Source organism: Gavialis gangeticus, unplaced genomic scaffold (genome assembly GCF_001723915.1).
Source record: "Gavialis gangeticus isolate Ggan-Ray unplaced genomic scaffold, GavGan_comp1, whole genome shotgun sequence".
In the NCBI taxonomy this organism is placed as follows: domain Eukaryota; kingdom Metazoa; phylum Chordata; order Crocodylia; family Gavialidae; genus Gavialis; species Gavialis gangeticus.
This window is the reverse complement of record NW_017728993.1, coordinates 56286919-56308305: the sequence shown is the minus strand read 5'-3', so window position 1 is coordinate 56308305 and position 21387 is coordinate 56286919. Positions and strand designations below refer to the sequence as shown.

The window sequence follows — 21387 nt, the reverse complement described above, 5'->3', positions numbered from 1 at the left end:
AAGCTGCAGCAGATATATAGATACTCTGTGTGTATGTTGTCTGTCTGTATTTATGCAAAAAAATATTTTTATTCATTGAAGGCAAGAATCCTAAGAGTCTGTACAATCAGATTGGCTGTGATGACTAGTTAGGTAAGCTAAATTGCACTTTTGTCATGTTAATTATTGAACAGCTATGTTAGGACCATTTGTGTTTTAAAGAAATGTTCAAGCTGGTAATTTTTTATATTGGGCAACATGATCTTTATTACTTTCTCTGCTCCAGCTCCACCCTTGAGAGATCACTTGCTGCTACAGACCAAAGGCAGTAAAAAAAAAAAAAAAAAAAAGTGACCGAAATGAGGCGTATAATGTTATACAGATCTTTTATTTATGCTTATACTTGAAAAAAATCTTTAATGATGACCTGTTTGTCTTTCTTAAACTAAAGAAGTCTGGAAGCAGGGAGCCTGTTTTAAGTAATTGATATCAAATTTGTAACAATTATCCCTTTATTTTTTTGCCAATTAAATGCTGCATGTTGCCAGCTCAGTTTAATTCAAAATGTGAATATGCAGTCCCCTGCTAAACATTTCCTCCACTTTCATAATCCATTTCATCTCACCCCAGCCACAGTTTTATTTTCTAGCTCTCCATTTACTGAAAATTTGCCACTCCCGCTTCATTGTTTACATTGGATACAATAGAAGTTTACACTGATTTCCTGAGTCAGTATCTTTTTATTTTTCAATCTGTGCTGGACAATACTGCATACTGTTTAAGAAAGCTTTGCTATCTGAAAGCAAAGCCATTGATCCATTCAAGCTATATTGACTTACATAATATTTGTTTATACTTTAATTATGCAATCTAATTATTACTTGCAGCATCTTTAAATCAGTCATAAATTCAGCTGTATTGTTTACAGTCTTGCACAGTACTTTCTTTGTTTCTACCAGATGAAATGATGATTAGCATAAATAAATGTTGCATTTTTTTTCTTTTCCTGGGGAAAGTTATTGCAGTTTTTGAGTACCCAGAAATATAAATACTACAAAAATGTATACTTTCTTGAGTAGAATGAATCTGGTGGTGGGGAGGCGGATTGAATATTTCAATAAAATAGCGTGACTTTTGAATTGGTTACATGAACACATTCTAACCATAGTTAGTGATAATTTCTGCAACAGGACAGAAGTGCGCAAACCTAGGGAAAAACTATCCCTTGCAATAAATGCTGTTTGTGGCTAGGAGATTAGAATTAAATTTCAGTACATTTTGGTATGGCATATTGCATGCAAAACTCCTTGTAAAGTGCTTCACTGAGTCCTTCGTGGCTGGTGTCTGTATTTGTTTTATGGGCAGGACCAGTTCCGGGGAAGGACTTGATAAGCTAAATAGGCTTTTATCACCTTTCACTGGTATTGATATAATGGTACCACCTGCACAAAAATAAATCTGTACCAAAGTTTCTGTTTCTATATGTAAGCTGGGAGCGAGCTGCTGCAGTTGGAGTTCTGCCTCAGCAAGGAGAGCAGGGCTTTTCCCTGGAACATCTCTCAATATGTCCTGTACAATCAATGTAATCATCATTAGTGTTTTAGCACCTTGAGGATAATGGGCATAATAGAGCAGTGGTTCTCAACCTTTTCTGTACTAGGACCTGACTCAGTGCCCTCACTCCTGACCCAGTGCCCTAAGTCCCAGCTCCCCAGTGTGGGCAGGGGGGAATGTGGTGCTTGAGAGGCCCCAAGCAGCCCCTTGCAGGCTGGGACTCTGCCAGGCTGCAAGGGAAAAGCCACGGTTTCCCATGTTTTTTGTCCTTTAGAGCAGAATATATTTTTAAAGTTTTATGATTGATTTTTAAAGTTTGTTCATGACCCTTTCATATATTCTTGTGACAGGAGCTTGCTTAGCTGAGGAAGAAGTGAGCTCCCAGAGTAAAGCTGGACTGGATGATGGAGTTCAGGAACATAACATAAGAACTGATGTTTACCGAGTCAGACTCTGTGTCCATTTTGCCCAATATCCTGTCTTGTAGTGGCAGAGAGTGGATCTTGAGGGACAGTGAACTGGATATGACCAGGGTTTTTTTTTTCTACTGTTTCTCTCTCACTTGCATCCTCCAGCATTTAAGTTCTAGGAAGGTCTGATTCAGAGGCTGTATCCCTAACTCCCACACCATACTCCAGTGGCGATGGGTAGGGGGTGCACGGGGGTGCACGTGCACCCTCTGAGAGCGCCGGTGCACACCCTGACAACCATGCTCGCTGCTTAGGTGATGGGAAGAGGGGGTGGGCGGGAACACCAGTAACCCCCCTGCAAACACTAGCCAATCACTGTGTTTACTGCAGCCGGTTTCAGGAGTGGCTGCGGCCGCTTCTGGGAGTGGCTGTAGCGAACGGCCAGCGCTTGCTTCCAGAAGCAACCAGAGCCACTGCTGGAAGTGCCTGCAGCAATTGGCCTCAGGCCCCCGGGACCACAAGATCACCCTCCCCTGGGACCGCAGGATTGCCTGTGGGGGACCCCCCTGCCCTGGACTGCATGATCACCCTGCAGGGGACCCCTCCTGCAGTGCAAGTGCCCCTGACTAAGGCGGCACCAGTCGCCCATGCCATGCTTAATAGCTGCTGACGTCCCTTTCCTCCAAGCATTTGTCTAATCGCTTTTTGAATCTGGCTAAACTGTCAGCTTCCACAACATCTGGTGCCAATGAGTTCCACACTTTAATTACATGCTGCGTGGAAAATAAAAACCAAAGCCAAACCTACCTTTTTGTTAGTTTTATATTTACTATGTACTGGTTTCATTTTGTGACCCCTAGTTCTTGGATTGTGAGAGACAGTAAATAATAAATCCCTATTTGTCTTCCCTTTGCTATTTAGTGTTTTGTAAACCCTTCTCATGTATTCCCTCAAGCATCTCTTTTCTAAACTGAATAGGCCTTTCCGTTTTGTTTAGAATTCCCTTCTTAATAAGCCCTAACATTTTGTGTGCTTTTTGATGGCTGCTGAGTAAGGCTGTGTGAAATTTCACCGGCTGTTTCATTTTGACGCTTTTTTGACTCATTTTGAGCTCGAAACAGTGAAATCTAAACAAAACGAAAGGCTTTGAAACAGTCTTGAAATGAAACGAGGTCAGTCGAAACATTTAAAAAGTTTTGAAAAGTTTTGAGTTTCAAAGCTGGGCTTGCTTGAAGCTAAAGAGAAACTAAGGAGAGGGAGGGGGAAGAGTGGGGAAGGACTGCTCTGATATTGACCTGTAGCTGGCCAGTGACTGTGAACCTTCCCTGAGGTCCCTTCCAATCCCAGTGCCCTGGGGAAGGGACAGAAAAAATGCATGAAAAGCATTGTTTGAACTGAGCTTTCTCTGTGGTTTCACACTTACAAGTGACACGAGTTTTGCTCCAAAGTGTTTGAGGTGCAGTTTCTCAGAAACCCCTGCACCTATCTCCTTGAAACTTGGCAGTCTTCATGGCCTCAGAAGGGGTTACCCTCTGAATCAGGCAAGAAATGACAAAGTTATAGGCAGTTTTGTGCTTCCCCATCATAGCCTATTGTGAGGGAGAGGAGGAGCCAGTGTGCTCCGGGACTCCCCGCCCCAACGCAATCGCGCTAAGGTCCCGCACTAAAACCCAGAGTATGGGGCAAGAACAGATCTTTTCCCAGGTGCGCGGAGGAAGGAGAGGCCCGGACGGCGAGGGCTGACATAAAAGAGACGCCGGCGTCAGGAAAAGGTGGGGCGGAACCGGAAGTGCCTGGCAGGGAAGTGGACACTGGCGGGAGCGCACTCGTGCGGATGCGCACCGTCCCGAAACGTGGCCGGACTTTCTGGCACAAGGGTAAGACCCTGTGGGGTTTGTGAGCCCGGGCCATCAGCCCAGTGGAGCCACGGACTGGGCGAGACCGCCAGGGGCGGCTGAAACTTGGTAGATATAGCTACCGTATAGACTGCAATAGAGGAGCAGTCATGGACTGCGAGATCGTGGCTCCATCGGGCAAGGACCGAGCGGTCTCGAGGAGCCCTGGGGAGGGCTGAAGAACTCCTTGGGAGTTGGGAAAGGGGTTCTAACCCCTCGGTGTACAGGGAAAGAGCTGAGGGCATCCGCTGGGGACTGAAGCAGTCTCCAAGCCCTGAAGGATCCCTGGCCGCACTTGTTTGTGTTGCCCTTTTTGTTTTCCTTTTTTTGGGACTAATCTAAGAGAGACCTTACCACGGCCCCGGCAGTACGGGCGAGGGTGTAGGGGAGGCGGAACCCTCATCGATGGGACCCCGGGAACTGTAGGAGTCTCACTTCTGGACTGGCACGCACCGGACATTCTAAAACTGAACCGGATTACAATCAAAGTCGTGGCAGGAAAGTCGGACACGTGCAACCCCAAGTGAGAGACCCTTAACCAGCGGGAACCGGTCCCCGCGCAGACAGGAGGTGGTTATCGCTGAACCACCCTCCCACACCTATGGGTGAAACAGTGAAACAGTGAAACAGTTTTGACGAAGCAGAACAGAACAGTGCTTCAAAACTACATGAAACTTGAAACAAAATACTGTCCCACTGAAACAGCAAAACAGAAGTTGAAACAAGAAGTGCTGTTTCGCACAGCCCAACTGCTGAGCACTGAGCTGATGTTTTTAGAGAACTGTCTACAGTGACTCCCAGATCTGTTTTGTGTGCGGGAACAACTAACTTGGAGCCCATGATAGTGTAGGTATAGTTTGAGTTATTTTTGTCCACATGCATCACTTTACACAAATTTCATCTGCCGTTAGTTGCCCATTTGCTCAATCATGCAAGAGTCTTCTGTAGTTCCTCACAGTCTTCACCACTTTGAATAACTTCTTCATCTGCAAATTTGGCCACTTCACTACTCACCCCCTTTTCCAGGTCATTTATGAATATGTTAAACAGCACTGGTCCCAACACAGATCTCTGGGGGACCCTGCTGTTTACTTCTTTTCATTCTGAAAACTGACGATTTATACTCAGTCTTTGCTTTCTGTCTTTGAGCCAATTTCTAATTCATGAATGAACATTCCCAGTAACTCCATGACTACCTATTTTAGTTAAGAGCTTCTGATGGGGAACCTTGTCAAAAGCTTTTTGGAAGTCCAAATATACTGTTAACTGGATCGCCTGATCCACCTGCTTATTGACATCTTTCAAAGGACTAGCAGCTTGGTGAGACACTATTTCCCTTTGACAAAGCCATTTTGATTCCTCCCCAGCAAGTCATGTTCATCCATGTGCTGATGAATTATTTTTTTATTATTACTTTTACCAGTTTTTCAGGAACAGAAGTTAGGCTCATTGATCTGTAGTTCCCTGCATCCCCTCTAGAGCCTTTTTAAAATGAAGCCATTTCTTGGAAATGAAGAACTCTACGTCTCTGTCCCCTCTGGTAGAACCAATGGGAATAGCACAGAGAGTCATTAGCTCACTGTTTCTGACACATGCTTCTTTTAAAGAGGAGACTGCAGAGGAGCTGGGGGATTTCTTGTTTTATAGGACCCAGTCATGTTCTAGACATTTTACAATGCAGATTCAGATGTGCAGTACTGCACTCAAAAGCTTCCAGTTTAATTTGAGATACTGGTTTGTAACCCTTTTATTCTATCATTAAGGTACAGATTTGGGAAGGAGAAGGGGTAAAACAATAAAATTACAGGTCCTTTGTAAATGCATATGTGCAGCATTGTGGTTGTGACTCATGTTGGGGGACAGCGTGATAGAAATGAGTCTTCAGGGGGGATTTTAATGTAGGAAGGTAGTATGGGTCATCTCAGGCGGAGCACTCAATCTGTGTTGGTTGACACAGAAAAAGACCTAGAGATGGCTGAGGGAGTGGCAGACAAATTGGCACTGAGGGTGGTGATTGAAGGTTTGAAGGTAGTGCTCTGGGAGAGGAGGTTAGCAGGGACAGGGATGTGCAAGGGTTTTAGAGCATAAGAACTTTAAATTAAAATGAACCAGAAAAAGGGAGGTCAGTGTAAGAATTCAGAGGGGTGTGGCACAGCATCTTGACAGATTACGAAAATGATTTTATCACCTGCATTATTATGGAGTGAAGGGGGTGATGTGGATTTCTCAAGGGAGTGCAAGGCCCATTATAGAATACATTTACATGTAAGTCAGACAAAAAATAGACTGCAGTGAAACAGCATTACAGTGAAAAGGAGATGATTAGATAACTAGTTCTATCTGCAGTTCTTATAATTCTGTTATGTGTAATACTGTTGCCAATATACACATGCAAAGCAGTTTTGGAAAGATCAAAAAAGACTACCAGAAGCTGTCAGGTTAGTGTTCAAATTAAGCTGTTTTACTTGAAGTAAGGGAGAAAGGTAACCACCACATTAGTTATAATAGCTCCTAAATTAGTGCAATTTAGATGCAACTATTTATGCAGCATTTGCACGTGTAGTTTAGTTAGGTATGGAGTGAAAAATTTAGCTGTAATATGTGAGCTCCTTTTTCACAGGAAATACGAGATGTTCTGCCTTGCAGCATATAACACATCAAAGTGTGTTGTGAAACTGCATATGATGATATGGTAAAGAGTAGTTCTTTATTTACAATATTTATATTTTTTCACAATTTATTTTCATTTCTACTTGGAATAAATAGATTTATATTTTCACCTTTTTATATGCCTTTTTAATGAATCCTTATTTCCTGGCCTGCCTCCTCAGCCTTGTAGGAAGATTTAATGTGGTATTCTGTACTCGTTTTTTGTTGTTGCCATACCAGTGCAAACTCTAAACCCCTGCAGAAATGCCATTTCCCCTGCTAAAAGCTCAGGTGCTAAACCCCTATATTTAGATTCAGATTCATTATTGCTGTATCATACTGGCAGGTGCATTCAGTGAGCTCCTACAAAGATATAAAAAGGGCAAGGAGGAAGTAGGAAACAGGATATTCTGGAAAAAAACCCAACCCTCATTTGGGAAGGAAGTTTAGGATGAAATGTTTTGTTGTTTTTCAGTTACCAATAAAGTCAAACTCAGGAAGAGACAAATCTGGACACTAACCCAGAATCTGTTTTATCTGTCGAGACCAGGATATGGACTCAGCTGTTTTGCGGCCACCATTTCTGGCCTCTTTTGTCCGCTTGTTAAAATGAAAAGAAACAGTAAGTAGACATTAGTTCTGTAAGAGTGAATCAGAGTTTGGAAATAGTGGGCATGTGACGGAGCTGTCCTCTGCCACGTGCTATTTAGCAGGCATGGGAGTAGACTCAATTAATAGAGTGCACTGCGAGTCTGCTCGAGTGTACTAATTAACATGCTCCAGCAACCTCCACATGACATGTATCTGGCATCCCTGCATTTCAAAATGGTGGTGGTGGGGAGGTGGGGATAAACTACAGCTCATCAAATGGGCTTTAGTTAAAGCGCCTCTGTTGCCATTTTGAAATGTAGGATGCTGAATACACATGATGCTCTCAGAGCTGCTCTAATTAAAGCGCCTCCCTTCACCCTGGAGCATGTGTACAGATGCTCACTATCTCACTCAAAGAGTGCCTCTTGCCTGTAGGTTTCAAAGTACTTTGCAGTGAAGGTAATTTCACTAACCCCATTTTACAGAGAGGAAAACACTACTCACAGAGTGACTTGTCAGAGGTCACTCAGCCACCAGCAGCAGAGCCAGGAATTAAAAACACAATCCAGCGTTCTCTCTACCAGGACTTAATGGTAAAAACTGCCAATTTCTTCCATGCTTATGTCAATTGTTTGCTTCCTTCTTTTGTCCCCAGCCCTGCAGATTCTCTTTCATAGTGTCTCTCATCCTCCTTTGCATTCACTTTCACTTTTATACACACTCACTCAGGAAAATTCAAAAATAATATTTATGGGGAAGTTCTTTATACCTTGGCATAACTGAGATATAGTTTACATACCGAGGAGTCAAAAGTTTCAGTAAATTAGGTAAGATTTTGATCATGTTTTAATTTACCCTAGTATATACAATGTACAATTAAAAGATCTTTGTAAATTTACATCCCGGGTTATCTCATGGTAATTTGTATTTTCATACCGAAAGGGAGCCTGTTTGCCTAATTTAAGAAGAATGTGTGAAAATGTGCAGCTGTAAAGTAAAATAGCCCCTGCCTCATGTTAACATACAGCTTTTTATGTCTTCCAGCACGTCAGCATGTAAATTACTTCTAATGAGGCTCCCTTACGAGAGTATAAGCTCTCTAAAGGCATCTGAGTATAAGCATTTGTCTAAGGGGCTCATTTACAGATTAGTTTCAAATCTGATCCATTGTCTCTAACCCACTATGTGCGACCTCTTCAGACAAATGTTGGCCAGGCAATGAATTCTAGAGGGATGGGCAGGTTCATGAAAACGGGAATATCTGTTTGTTTTGAACATGTCATTAATTGTCAAAGAGCTCCCTCGGCTGCTGTCAAGGAAGTTTGTGTTGCAATAGAGAATCCATGGGGACAACTAAGCTATGGAATCCCCTTGAATCTTCAGTAGCATCCCAAAATGATGAAAATTAGAACAAGAATCAAGGCAGAGAAGATGGTGTAGAGGTTTGCATGTTTATCATATTTCTACTTAGAGACACTGGCTGCATCTGCATGAGACGCTGACTGCACAGTTGTTACTGTGCAGCCATTTAGTACTTGGATAAATGGCTTTTTCATGATGCTAACTGTGCAGTAGCTTGTGACTACTGTGCAGTAGCATCACATCACACTTCCTGCCACGTGACACTACTGCTTAGTCAGCATCTCAGGTAGATGTTGCCACAGTACAGTAAAGTGGTTACCCTTTAAAAGTAAAGGTCTCTGCTTTTGGTGGTCCACAAATTCTTAGAAGATCCCACTTCCAGGATTTAAAACCCTGCAAGCTAGGGTTTCCTGTAGTGAAATTCTGCTTAAACTTCAGAATTTTATGCAAATTGTTTCCCAGCAGGATGGTGTTCCTCAGGGTAAGAGATGAAGACAAGAAGAAGAGTTAGAAGAGCAAAGCTCTGAGATGTTGCCATCATGTTTACATAAACAAGGAGGAGGGGTTCTTCCTGATGATCTATTTGAGTCAAGTATTATTAATAATATTCAAAAGACCATCAGCAGCTTTTTTGGTCAGTCCAGTCTTCATTTTGCTCTCCTAAAATACACAATTTGGTGTGGTAGTGGTAGGACGGAATAGCTGTTTCCTGATCCATGTAATGTTTCTGATATGTCCTTAGAGGTTTTTGTGAATAGATAGTGTCAGCATTATGTATGCTGGTTTAAGTGTGTTACAACTTGATTGCCAGCTATGGCTGTAAGATGCCGCTAGACATGTTCCCTTTCTGAAAATAGCAAGTGTAATAGATATTTTATGAAGCACATTGAGACCCTTCTGCAGTTAAAAAAATTTCTTTGATGTAATTGTTTACAAAAAAGTGAACAAAATACATGTGTATTTTATATAACACATTCTTGGGTTCCTGTTGCTTGGAAGGTCATGGTTCACCTTTTTACTGTGCAATTCAATTGTATTTTATTTTAAGACTGGTTCTGTTTTTCATCTGTTCTGTCACTTAGTTTAAAAATACTATCTGAATCCATGTAGGTTTCTTTCAAGACTTTTTAAAGCCAAGGGTGCTCAATCTCTGGCCCATGGGCCAAATGCAGCCCATGGAGCCTTGAAATCTGGCCTGTAGGGCTCCCCAGGGGTTTTTGGACACTGATGTCAGAGAAGCGGTGGCAGTACAGCCGCGGCAGTACAGCCGCCTCTCCCTACTGCCAAAATTCCAGGCCCTTCAGGGCCACAACCTTCCCCCTACATGGCCAGATCAGAGCCTGGCCATGCCCCTTTCCCTCTGCATGGCTGCTTTGGGGCTAGGCGGTGCCCCCTCCCCCCTGGACAGCTCATTGAGGACCAACCGATGCTCCCTTCTCACTCCCCGCCCCTGCCCATAGGCCAGGTCATGCCCCCTTCTCTCTGCCCAGCCAAGCTGGAGCTGGGCCATGGCCTCTTGACCATACTGGGGCTGAGGTACACCTTCTTCCCCCAGAGGGGCTGGATTGGGGCCAGGTTATGTCCTCTCCCTGTTATGGGGCCAGGTTGGGGCCAGCCCAAGGCCCCTTCCCTCTCATGCCTGGATCATAGCTGGACTGGCTCCCCTGTCTCCTCAGCTGGATTGGGTTCACCACTTGGATCTGTCCTGCAGAGCAATCAGGCATTTCCTATCCAGCCTGCCAGACAAAAAGGTTGAGCAGCACCACTGCTCTAAGTAGTATATGATTCTATAACACTGAAAGTTAAGTTTTATGTGAATTGTGCTAAAGATTTGTTTTCCTAAGCAAATGCCAGGTTTATTTGGATTTCTGAGTGTTGTGCTTTCATGATCTAAGAAAACAAATTGTAGGGTGGTTATTCTTAGCATTTCTAAGGGTGAGTGTGGTTAATGCAGAATTATTTTATATTTAAAGGGTCAGTGTCAACTAAATGATAATAAAATTATCAAAACACCTAAATCTCATTTCCAAAAGTTATGTGGGTAGTTTAGATAATAATGAATTAAAATCCTAAATTATTTCTGACACAGAAAAATTAATTTGGATTAAGACAGGAGTAGATAAGCTGTGTCCAATCAGTGTCCAGTGTGGACACAAGTATTTTTGGAATAATGCAGAACAGATTACAACTCAGATGAAACCACCTTTATCCCACAATAATATTATCCATTTAGGAAGTTAATTAGGAATAGCTATTCCAGCAAAACTGTTGTTGTAGACCAACCCTAAATTGCAATGAAAGTCCATAGCACTTTTTTTGTAACTGCCTAAATCATCCTTTAAAATAGGATTTAAGAGTTAGTCACTTAAATACTTCTGAAAATTCTTCCTTACATTTTTTAAATCAAAGAAATCTAAAGAGTTAACATTTTTTAAAAAGTAGAAAGACTGTTTAACATCTTGTTTACTTGTTTTTCTTTCCATGTTTCTCTCAACTGGGATAAAGGAAGTTTAATTAAATCAATTTAACTTTCGTGTGTTGTCAGTTTCATTTTCAGTTTCTGAATCTGAAAATGTTTGGGTTACATAAACTACAGTCTCTTTCCAGTGACTTTATTAAACAGTGAAAACATTTCTGCATGTTCTTGTTTGAGTAAAAAAGCTTGTTTTAAACCATTTTAGATTTTGAACAAATGTGAGTAGATGATTTCCTTCTAGGTCTTTCAGTAAGATAAATGACTAATTAAGTGACTTTCTAATACCATTCTAGTGGAGTGACTTGGATCCTTGCCTTTGGCTCTTAAGATTGTGGATTCAGGTCCTGCACCATGGCTAGGGCTTGGGCACATACCTAGTTCTTAAATTGTAGTAGCGAACGGCAACAGTGAGCAGGTGGAGATGCTGCTTTCCTGTCTGTCTGTCACTTGTAGCATCTTTGTGGAAATGTAGTTTCCTTGGCATTTTGTGAAAAGGGCTAGAAATAATCCTAACATTTGGGAGAAAAAGGCGCTAACAGAGCATGATCTGTTGCTGAGTTTATAATGGCTGTCATGTTTGCCTACACACTTACTGCTGTGCCCTTAACAAAACCATTGTAATTTAGGACTCTGTGAATAAGACTCTGTATTATTATTTACTGAATTCAGAAAGGGTGCAGTGAGTGCTAGCTAAATGAGACCTGCATAGTTTCAGTTGCCTCAATCTTTACAGCTGTCTATGCAGGTTGGCTCCTGCACCTATGTGGAATCCAATTAAGCCAGCAGGGTTTTATATGAATCTGCCTGCATGGCAGCATTTCCAGGGCTAGAGCGTTGTGAACTACCTTGAACCAAATACTGTTTCATGGTCCTAGGTAGGACTGTAAACTGTATCTAGCCAGAGGGCTCTGTGACAATGTGGTGGGGCTACTCATGGTGGGGTAGCTCTTATAAAATACTACAATGTTACAATCTCCAGAGTAAGGTGAGTACAGGGTGTCTGAAAGCCCTAGCCCTCACTGCCTTGTGGGTACTCCTCGGTTGGAGTAAGGCCAAGAGACATCACCCTGAAAGAAATGTGCCCTTGCTGAGGTGTTAAGCAGTCAGCAGCAGCTCTAATCTGCGGCTATCTGGCAGAAGCTACAAGCATTGAGGCACTGATTCATTTGGACTCAGTTTGGCCTCTGGACTCTGTCTCAACTGTCGAAAGGGTGGATGGTAGATCTAGGGCAGCCTCCATTCCTCCATACTCTTGCTTGGGCATATGCACTAAAGGTCTTCGTGTGATGATTGTATAGACCTTTTACATGCACGCCGTGATCCAGAGGATCCACAGTTGCCAAGTAAAGTTGGTAAATTGTGGTATGTGATCCCTATTGATTAGTTTGTGCAACATGGCTGTAAGTCTTGTGGAGCACCTTCACAACTTGCTCCAGGGTGTTAGAAGCCTCAGAGTGTTAAAAGCAGTAGATACAGCCAGCACAAAACCTAGTGTGCTAACTCTTTATACTTTTGGGTATCGTCACCATGTCAGTAAAGAGACAGTCTGTGATTAAATCCAGATTGAGCCATTTCCTGTTAGCATGTTAGCTTAACCCACAATGTCTTATTCTGTATGTCTGTGTTATTGAACTGTGGTCTGCCCAGTCTCTTTCCTTCTAAACTTCAAGGCAGAGTTGCTGAAATACTGTAATACAAATAAAAACCATCCCTAAAAGTCCCTTAAAATGATTTCTAGGAGTTTAATGTTTTGCTGACAAACATAGTTTGTGGTTGTAAGAGTTTTCTTAGCATTTTCACAGTTTGATGGCATGAACAAACTGCAATGAAAGTATGTTTTTATGTGTTTCAGTCTTAAAGCCTCACCTTGATTCTCATGCTGTGTGTGGGTTTTGTATGTAAAAATGTCATTAAAATGTCAAGACCCCCATATTCTACTAGATAGAAAATCAGATTGTTAAGATGAAGCATTTTCTCCTCTTGGAAGAAGTTGCATTGTATAATAATAGATGATTTAAAAACCACAACTTGAGTCATAATATTGAAATGGCAATGATGAGCATACAGATTACTTTGTCTAGTTTATTTGCAGAGAAAGTTTTGCTTAGGAAAAATATTTACATACGAGAATAAGAGTAATAATAGCCTCACATTTTTATGCCTTTTCTGGTGGGCTTGCAGAGAGCCACAGCACACTGTATAATTTCCAAAAATAATAAAGATAAAGGTTGATAAAGAGTAACTTGAAGATTTTTTTTTGGAAAAATCTTTCAAGTTTTTCTATTTGTTTTATCTGTAATTTTCCATTATTTGTAATTCTATTCATTTTGCACTGGTGTATCCATGAAAAGGTTTTGGCCCATGTCTGTTTCTTTAATGAGGCTGCTTTATGCTAGTTTGTTTATAAAAAGCTCTAATAAATGAATAAGGTAATGTTTCATTACATTATTATTGAGATATGTTTACTCATTCCCCTGGTACCTCTACTTATCTACTGTACTCTTTCTTTTAACCTCTGTTTGTTGGTTTTCATAATCTAGATCTTTCAATCTGCTGTGGAGCTCTGCATTGGCACAGAGATTCAGCTACTTGAAGCAAGTTGCAGGATCAGGGCCGTAGATTATGAGCTTGTCAGGTCAAGCATCATGTGCTTTGTACTGTTTAGAAAGGCTAGCTCATATTGGAATGCCATAGAAATAAATAATTATAATTTCCCCCATGTCTTTAGAAATGTATTAGCTATTACCATTATTATGATTCCCTACCTAGAGTATTTTTATTAGAACAGCTAATGGCATTTTATTACAGCAGAAAAAGCATGTTGAGCCGTGTTATACATAGTATATAAAGCATATATACTAGAAAACTAAAACCATGTCTCTATCCAAGAGTGAGATAATGATGCTTTGTTACTAGCATTTAAGATGATGTCTATATTCTCACACTCAAGGAGGGATATGTATTTTAAGTGACTTGGAAAAAATAAGAATTAAGGACAATGATAAAATAGAAAATGATTTTCTAAGGGGATTAAAAACCACTAGAGGGGAAAGTTAACAAGTTTAAAGGTTTTGCATTTATCTTTTGATTATGCAGTGTCACTCTTTATTTTCAAGTGATTTCTTTCCACTTTTTAAGGCCATTCATTATTATTTCTTCAAGCTAGATGAACCAATTTAAATTAGTGAAATAAAATATGCAGTCATTTAGTCATCTCCAAAGTCTTAAAAATGACAATGATTGAACCAGTGTATAAAGGAGATTTGGAAACTAAAAAAAGTGGTTTAACCCTAACTGGTCTAAAAATGAAGTTTTAATGTTTTAAATTAAAAAACCCAACATTTTAATCGATGTTATCAAATCAGTTCGCATGTGAATACAATTTTTAACCAGGACTTACTTTTGTATATGTGTGCACAGTGCCTACCACAATAGGCACTGGTCCGTGATTCAGCCTTGTAATCTGGTCTATGATTCAGCCTTGGAAGTGCTACTACAATACAAGTAGTAGAAATTTTCAAATCACCTTTAAACCTGTCTATTTACAAGGATAAGATGAACTGATATAATCAGTTTTACACTGATATTAGTGCATCTGCACAGGGGTTTACACTGTTCTAACTAAATCAGTTTAATTATACCAGTGTACCTTTTTATGTGTAGGTGTACACATAAAGCCAAGTATAATTCATTTTTTTAAAAACCTGTTTAACTAAAACTAAACATTTAACAGTTCATAGAAAATCTCTATTAGAAAGTCTACCTTCACAAGTGCTAAATTTAGATCAAAATACATACCAGAAGGTTGTTAAAGTTATAATATTTCAATTAGAGACAGCTCGAAAAGGCAAAGTGTCTGTGGTAATGCCATACCATTATCAGTTGGGAAAGGTGGGACCCAGTGTGGGCAAACTAGATGGAAATGGAGTGCACCTGTAGTTTGCAGCAGAAGATTTAGTGTGGGCAGAAGATTTCTGGCAGCTAGGAGAGGAGAAGCTATTCAGTTTTATGATGCTGGACTGCAACAGAAATGGCTTGAACTCCTCTTGTTCTATCTTGAGACTTCAACAGAAATTAATGAAGGATAAACTGGTTAGCCCAGGATTGTTTTTCATGGCTTATTTACTAATGCTTTAGCCAGCTTTAATTTTAAAAGATTTAAGCAATGAGGCTTCCACTATTCCCTTTGGGGCTAGGGACAGAAGTTACACATAAACTTGTTTAAGTGATCAGAAACTGGTTTAAACCTGTAACAGAGCAGAAGCTCACTGAACATAAACCAGTTTCAAAATGGCTGAAACTGGCTTTAAGCCTCTGCTCCTTACCGGGAGCAGTGAGAGCTGCCTGACAAGGGACTGGGGGGAGGGACAAGCCTGGCTGGTGTCCAGCCCAGTCTACAGGACGGTGGGGCTGCATCCCCCTGCCCCTCCCAGGTAACGCTGGCTGTGGTCTGCGGCCAGGGAGGGGGGTTAATCACCCTTCCCCCACTCAAATTTACTGCTGGCTGCAACTGTGGACTACAAATCTCAGAGGCACCTGGAAGCAGGAAGAGGAAGTGAACACACAGGCAGAGAGCCAGACTCTAGCGCCCCCCAGCTTTTGACCCAAGCCACTGCAGGCATGTGTCTGCATCTCCTGAATCAGTTCTTGTTCACTTCATAGATTCATAGAAAATGAGGGTTGGAAGGGACCTCAGGAGGTCATCTAGTCCAACCCCTGCTCAAAGCAGGACCAGCCCCAACTAGAACATCCCACCCAAGGCTTTGTCCAGCTGGATCTTAAAAACCTCCAAGGATGGAGATTCCACAACCTCTTTGGGTGTCCTGTTCCAGTGTTTTACTATCCTCCTTGTGAAAAAGTTGTTCCTAATACCTAACCTAAACTTCTCTTGCTGCAACTTGAGACCACTGCTCCTTGTTTTGTCATCTGCCACCACTAGTGTCTCCTATTATTTCATTCTCTGGCATAAAGCTCCCAGGCATGGAGAGCACATTACATAGTGTGAGGAGGAGCCTTTTGAATGCCAGGGTCATGGTGCTTCTAGGTGCTGTGATAGAGCATGCTAGCTGGCTGATAAGTTGGAAGAGGACAGTTAGTCTGGCCAGGTAAGTCAACACTACTGGAAGCAGGAGAGCAGAGCTGGCACCTCACAGCGCTGCTCAGTGCGAGTCTGGAAAATGAGGAAATGTTAACAGTCCATTATCATCTTCCACCATGAAGGCAATGAACGTGAAAATGATCAGCCCTGGAATGACAGGAAGCCCCAAGCAAAAGTGTCGGGGTCAAATCCTCCTAAGGATGTGCTGTTGTGTTCAGTTTCAGTTTAATTTCTGCAGTTTATACTAAACTGCAAAGACTGAAATTCAGCCTCGGGCTTGTTGACTGTCTGTACTTAGCCCACAAGACCATGCCACAATTTTAACATTTTTTTTCTTGATAGTCTAAATTTCCCCTTAAATAATGCTCTTAATCCTAGGCCTCTTCTACACATTACAAGTATTACACAATTAACTGTCTAATTGTATAATTACCTGGGGACCAGCTACACTTGCAAAGTAGCTATCACAAGATAAAAAGCTCCAACCAGCTATAAAGTTAGACCTTGAACGTATAAACTTTATAATAACTTTATAGTTGGTTGCTATCTAGCTTTAATTTCCATGTGTAGCAGGGTCTCCCCTGCTGCTGAGAGCCCCATCAGCTGATGGGGCTGCCAGCTGCAGGCGTATACCATGACCAGTGAAAAACTCCGAGCACTAGGGATCACGGCAACAGGGGGTTTAATGCACTCCTGAGCTCTAGGAATCAGGACAGCCATGATCCCTAGGATGCAGGGGTGAAGGAAACGCCTGGGGCCAGAAGATTGCTGCAGAGCTGATCACCCTGCCATGAGGGTGCAGAAAACCTCTGGGACCCAAGGATTGCAGTGGTCTTCTGGCCCTGTGGGTTTCCTGCACTGCTGGGGTGGTGGGTCACCTCTGTGGTGATCCTCCACCCGAAAGGATCTCCCACACCCCTGGGATGAGGGAATCACCCTTGCAGCAGTTCTCTGGCCTCAGGGGTGTCTGGTGTGTGCCTGTGACTGGAAGCCCCTCAATTGGGGTGTGTGGGCCTCCCAACTATGGAAGCCTGCTTATTGCCAGTGCAGGCAGAGCCTGGGATTGGGCTCCCCAGACACCAGCAATAAGGTGCAATGAGATCTAATGTACGATTGTATGAATCATGCATTAGATCCCATCATGCCTTTACCTGCATGTGTAGAGGGGGGCCTAGATACACATACCATGAATTGTTTATTTACATACATTACAAAAATGGAGGCCTGTTGGAGATTAACCGGCATTATCCTAAGGACTATAGATTTACATTGACTTGTGTGAACTCTCTACATATCTCCAGGGTAATGAGTCTTTTTGTTCATGAAAGGTTATTAGCGCTGGTGGTAGGTATGTTGGATGACATTTATATGAAGGTGACTGAGCAGGTGCTTCTCAGCATACACCCTTGAAACTGAAGGTACAGTGCCTCAGGGCCTTGGTGCACATTTAAATAAATTAATGAAGAGAATCATACATCTTGTTGAAGTCTCCCTGCCTTTTAATGCTAGTAGTCTCTGATAATATTCATTTTTATAACTGGACTATTTAAAAACACAGAAGGGGGGGAAACATCAAATTGTTGTTGTCAATATATATATTTGCATCTTTTATCTGTATAGAAGTTTCCATCCCACCTATCTTTGCAAACAAGTAACTGAATCACTCACAGGGACCGTTTTCCATTATTAACATATATTTGCCTCTAGAGTAATAATCACGGCTTATTCCCATTAACTTGACTGGGCTTGGATCAGGTTCCAGCCAGTGTAAAGAAAAGTGTAAAAGTGACAAGAAATATTGTATCTATATGTAAAACTTGATAAGAGGAACAAAGGGAGACAAAATATATTGCTACCTCTGGGATATACCTGGAATACTGGGATTAACACTCTTCCTTTGCAAAACGTGTTTGATTGCAAATGGTCAGCACCTAGTTTTATATCTCATCTAACAATATGCAGTTCTGATAATAACTCCCACCTTCAGTGCTGGGTAGAAGGATGGGTTTTAGTACTGATTCAGAAGGGTGGCAGTTATGATTCATACTGTTTCCTCTATCACTTACCTGTTTCTTCTAGCTAACTTATCCTGGCACTGTTCTGGTTTGGATAGTAAAGATCTGCTTGTCCTTGGGTTGAAGTTAATTACTGATGGAGGATGTCAAAGTAATACTGTAAAGAAGGATAACCAGTTTTAACAAGGTTCGTCATTGGAGCCATCTTTGCACCAGCAATGAAAACGATGAAATATTTCAGTAATTTGTGATATATTATCATCTGGGTTATCAAAAGGCAAAATTTTAATTTGAGTTTCAGACTCGGGACTCTGCTTGTTTCGTGATTTATGTCATGATTTTGATCTTTTTGTTTCACAGGCTGAAGGGGACCAATTGCCTCCAGAACATACTGTTAGCCAGTATGAGACATGTAAAATCAGAACAATCAAAGCCGGCACCCTGGAGAAACTTGTGGAAACCCTCCTGACAGCTTTTGGAGACAACGATTTTACCTACATCAGCATTTTTTTGTCAACATACAGGGCCTTTGCCTCTACTAAAGAAGTACTAGAAATTCTTCTTGACCGGTAAGAGCCAATACACAGCTGTGGAGAAAGCTGTAATGGCCTTTATAGGTGGGACATTGCAAGAAATTATCTCAAATATTTTTGAAGAAGGAGTACTTAAGAAGCTAAATTATATACATGTATTTCTAACAAGCTTGAAAAATTCAGTGTTTCAGTTTAAACAGGGTTGAAAATGCCTCCTGACAGCCCAGTACTTTATAAAATAAGGAGACCAATAAGTAAAATGGACTGTTTGATTCTTTAGTAGAAAGGTATGACAATTGTAGGCAAGTGGTCCTCCAAACAGCTGAACACGCTGCTGAAAAAATCAAGAATTAACTAATTCAGGCTATCACTATCCCTGTGCATAACTCTCCTACATAAATTGGCCTCTGGTGGATCAGAACAGGTATTTTACAGCCCTAAACACACAAAGCATTGTCCCTTACCTCATCTTGCACCACAGTATTCCTCCATATCTTCTGTCATTAAGGGACAGCAGACTGACATCTTTGGTTTTCAGGAGAAATCATGACTGTGACAGACCAGATGTACCAGGTGCTGTTCTCTAGGCACTGTTTTTGGGGAGCTCTGATGTACACTGGCACCAAATACCACATCTCAAATGGAAAACAATTTGACTTCCAAGGAATCCAAGTTTAGGTGAAGCTAGCAAATTAAATATTACTTGATATCAATGTTATGACTACTATATAAGTGCTCTTTATTTTGCCTTTAGTTCTAGACTGTCCTGCCCCAAAAGCCTGCTTTAAATCACTAGCACCTCTATTGTGAAAGTCATTTGTAGAATTCAGTGATTATTTGTTATGTCCCTGCTTCCCTTCCCCCTCCAATTTCTGAGCGAACCACCAAAAGGAAAGTGTTTCATTTTATTTTTTGTTAGTGTGTTTTCAAAATTAGATGACACAGAATTGATTACAGATTAGAGCGGGAGCCTGGTAATTAAAGTGGAGGACTGGTAGACAGAACTGTTGGACTCTAATCCTGACTCTCCTACTGACTTTCTGTAATACTGAGGAAGACACATAAATGCTTTGCTTCACTTACCAGTAGCCATGTTCATGCAAATCAGTCAGTCAAAGATGACAAATAAAAAGCAGTATCAATTAAAAATAAAACCTTTCATACATAAGGTCATGGGTAAATCTGTGTAAAGCTCATATGTAAATTTGAAGTAAAATAAACACTTCCTCATTAGATGCCCAGGGGATGTGTTTGGGGCCTTTTTCTCCCCAGAAAATTTTAAATTTGGTTACTCCAGTTCTTATTTCATGGCTGTTGCCTTTTGCACTACAGTAACACCCAAACAGGTCCTAAGGGAGATCATGGCCTCATTGTGCTAGGATGTTGTACAAGCTCATAGTAAAAAAACAGTCCTTACTCTGAAGAATTTACGCTCTAAAGTGGACAAAGAGTGAGAGAGATTATTATGCCAAACTTTGCATGAGGAAAATGGAGGGATAGAGAACACAGTCTGGCAGTTGAATGTACATCATTTGAGTACATATTTAGTGCCTTTACCACCAAACTGAAACTGTCCTTGTTCTCTGTTGCCTTCATTCTTATCTCAATCTGTGTACTGTGTATTTGTTAATTTACAAATTTAAAAAGTGATCATGTGCACAGAGGGTAAAATCCAGAACCATTGTGAAACGCCAAACACTGGATTGGGGGTCAAGTAGAAGTGTTAGGTTTGCAAGGAAGGAATCTCCAGGGCCAGAACAACTCAGTTGTGAAGCTCAATGGCCTGACTAACCTTTACAAGCTCTTACATGGCCCTGCAAGGTTTAGAGGAAGACAGACTGACTGATTCTTTCTGCTTCCTGTCTACTGCTTTGCAGTAGATTTGTATGATGTTTGTAAGGTTTGTGCATGCTGCACACAACCTGCCCGATATCAGCCCTGCTTTGGCTGAAATGCTTCAGTTCCAATAAAAAGGTACCCTTTGTAGCCATAGAGAAGAAGGTTGGATTTACCACCTATATTGTGTGCTCTGCTACCTTTTCTTTTTTCCTATGGTTCACTTAGTAGGGCAAGAGGGAAAGTAAATAGATATGGACAACTACTAATTCATTAAGAAAATTTTGTAGGAGAGGGTGACTACTAAGGTTATATTTTATCTGATAAGCTGTTCTATTTAAGGTTCTAGTACGCAATTTGTACATAAAACACACAGTGCACAGTTGGCACTGATTGGCAATGTTTGCTGTCTGGGTCAGAAAGCCAAGGATTGAAATTCTGTAGGAGGTCAGTTTAACTCATGCTAACTGGAGACGCATTAAAAGGCTGGTGGTTGGGAAGGTCTGATTGCAAATGCTCATGCTGTTCTTGTTTTTTTGATTTAATAGAGAACATCACCCACCAGAGTTCTCAGTCCAGCACTTTAATGAGCACTAAATGAAATACAGTAAAATAAACTGCCTATAATTGGGGGTTTAAGAATGTTAAGCTTAGGGTTGGGGACAAGAGGATAATCCATTGCAACAGCAGACTATACCATAGCCATCCAAGCCATCCAAGGTTTTGATTATTTCATGTGGGAGTCTACTGTTGTTTGGTGCTTAATCATTTTTACTGTTAAAAATCAAACTCTCTTAAACTGCATTTAGATAAAGAGACTAAAAAGTGTCCCAAGGACAGTAAATGTTGTGAAATCATGTAGATAAATTTCTCTGTGCGGTTTGTGTGCATCTGTGTGTATGGGGAGGAGGCTACCCCCTGGGAAAGGGGCCCTGGGAAATTTTAAAAACTGCATTTTGAGGTCACAGAAAGGTTATGAAATTAAATGG

At 41.3% G+C, this 21387-nt stretch overlaps 1 protein-coding gene across 2 annotated transcripts in view; it reads left to right on the top strand.

The window, feature by feature from the left end:
- The window catches only part of RGL1 (ral guanine nucleotide dissociation stimulator like 1), a 146796-nt gene that overhangs the window by 24034 nt on the left and 101375 nt on the right, over window positions 1–21387 (top strand). For both annotated transcript variants that reach the window (XM_019501744.1, XM_019501743.1), the window contains exon 3: window positions 18390–18598. In XM_019501744.1, the coding sequence (XP_019357289.1) occupies window positions 18390–18598 (209 nt within the window). The remainder of the gene's footprint in view (window positions 1–18389; window positions 18599–21387) is intronic.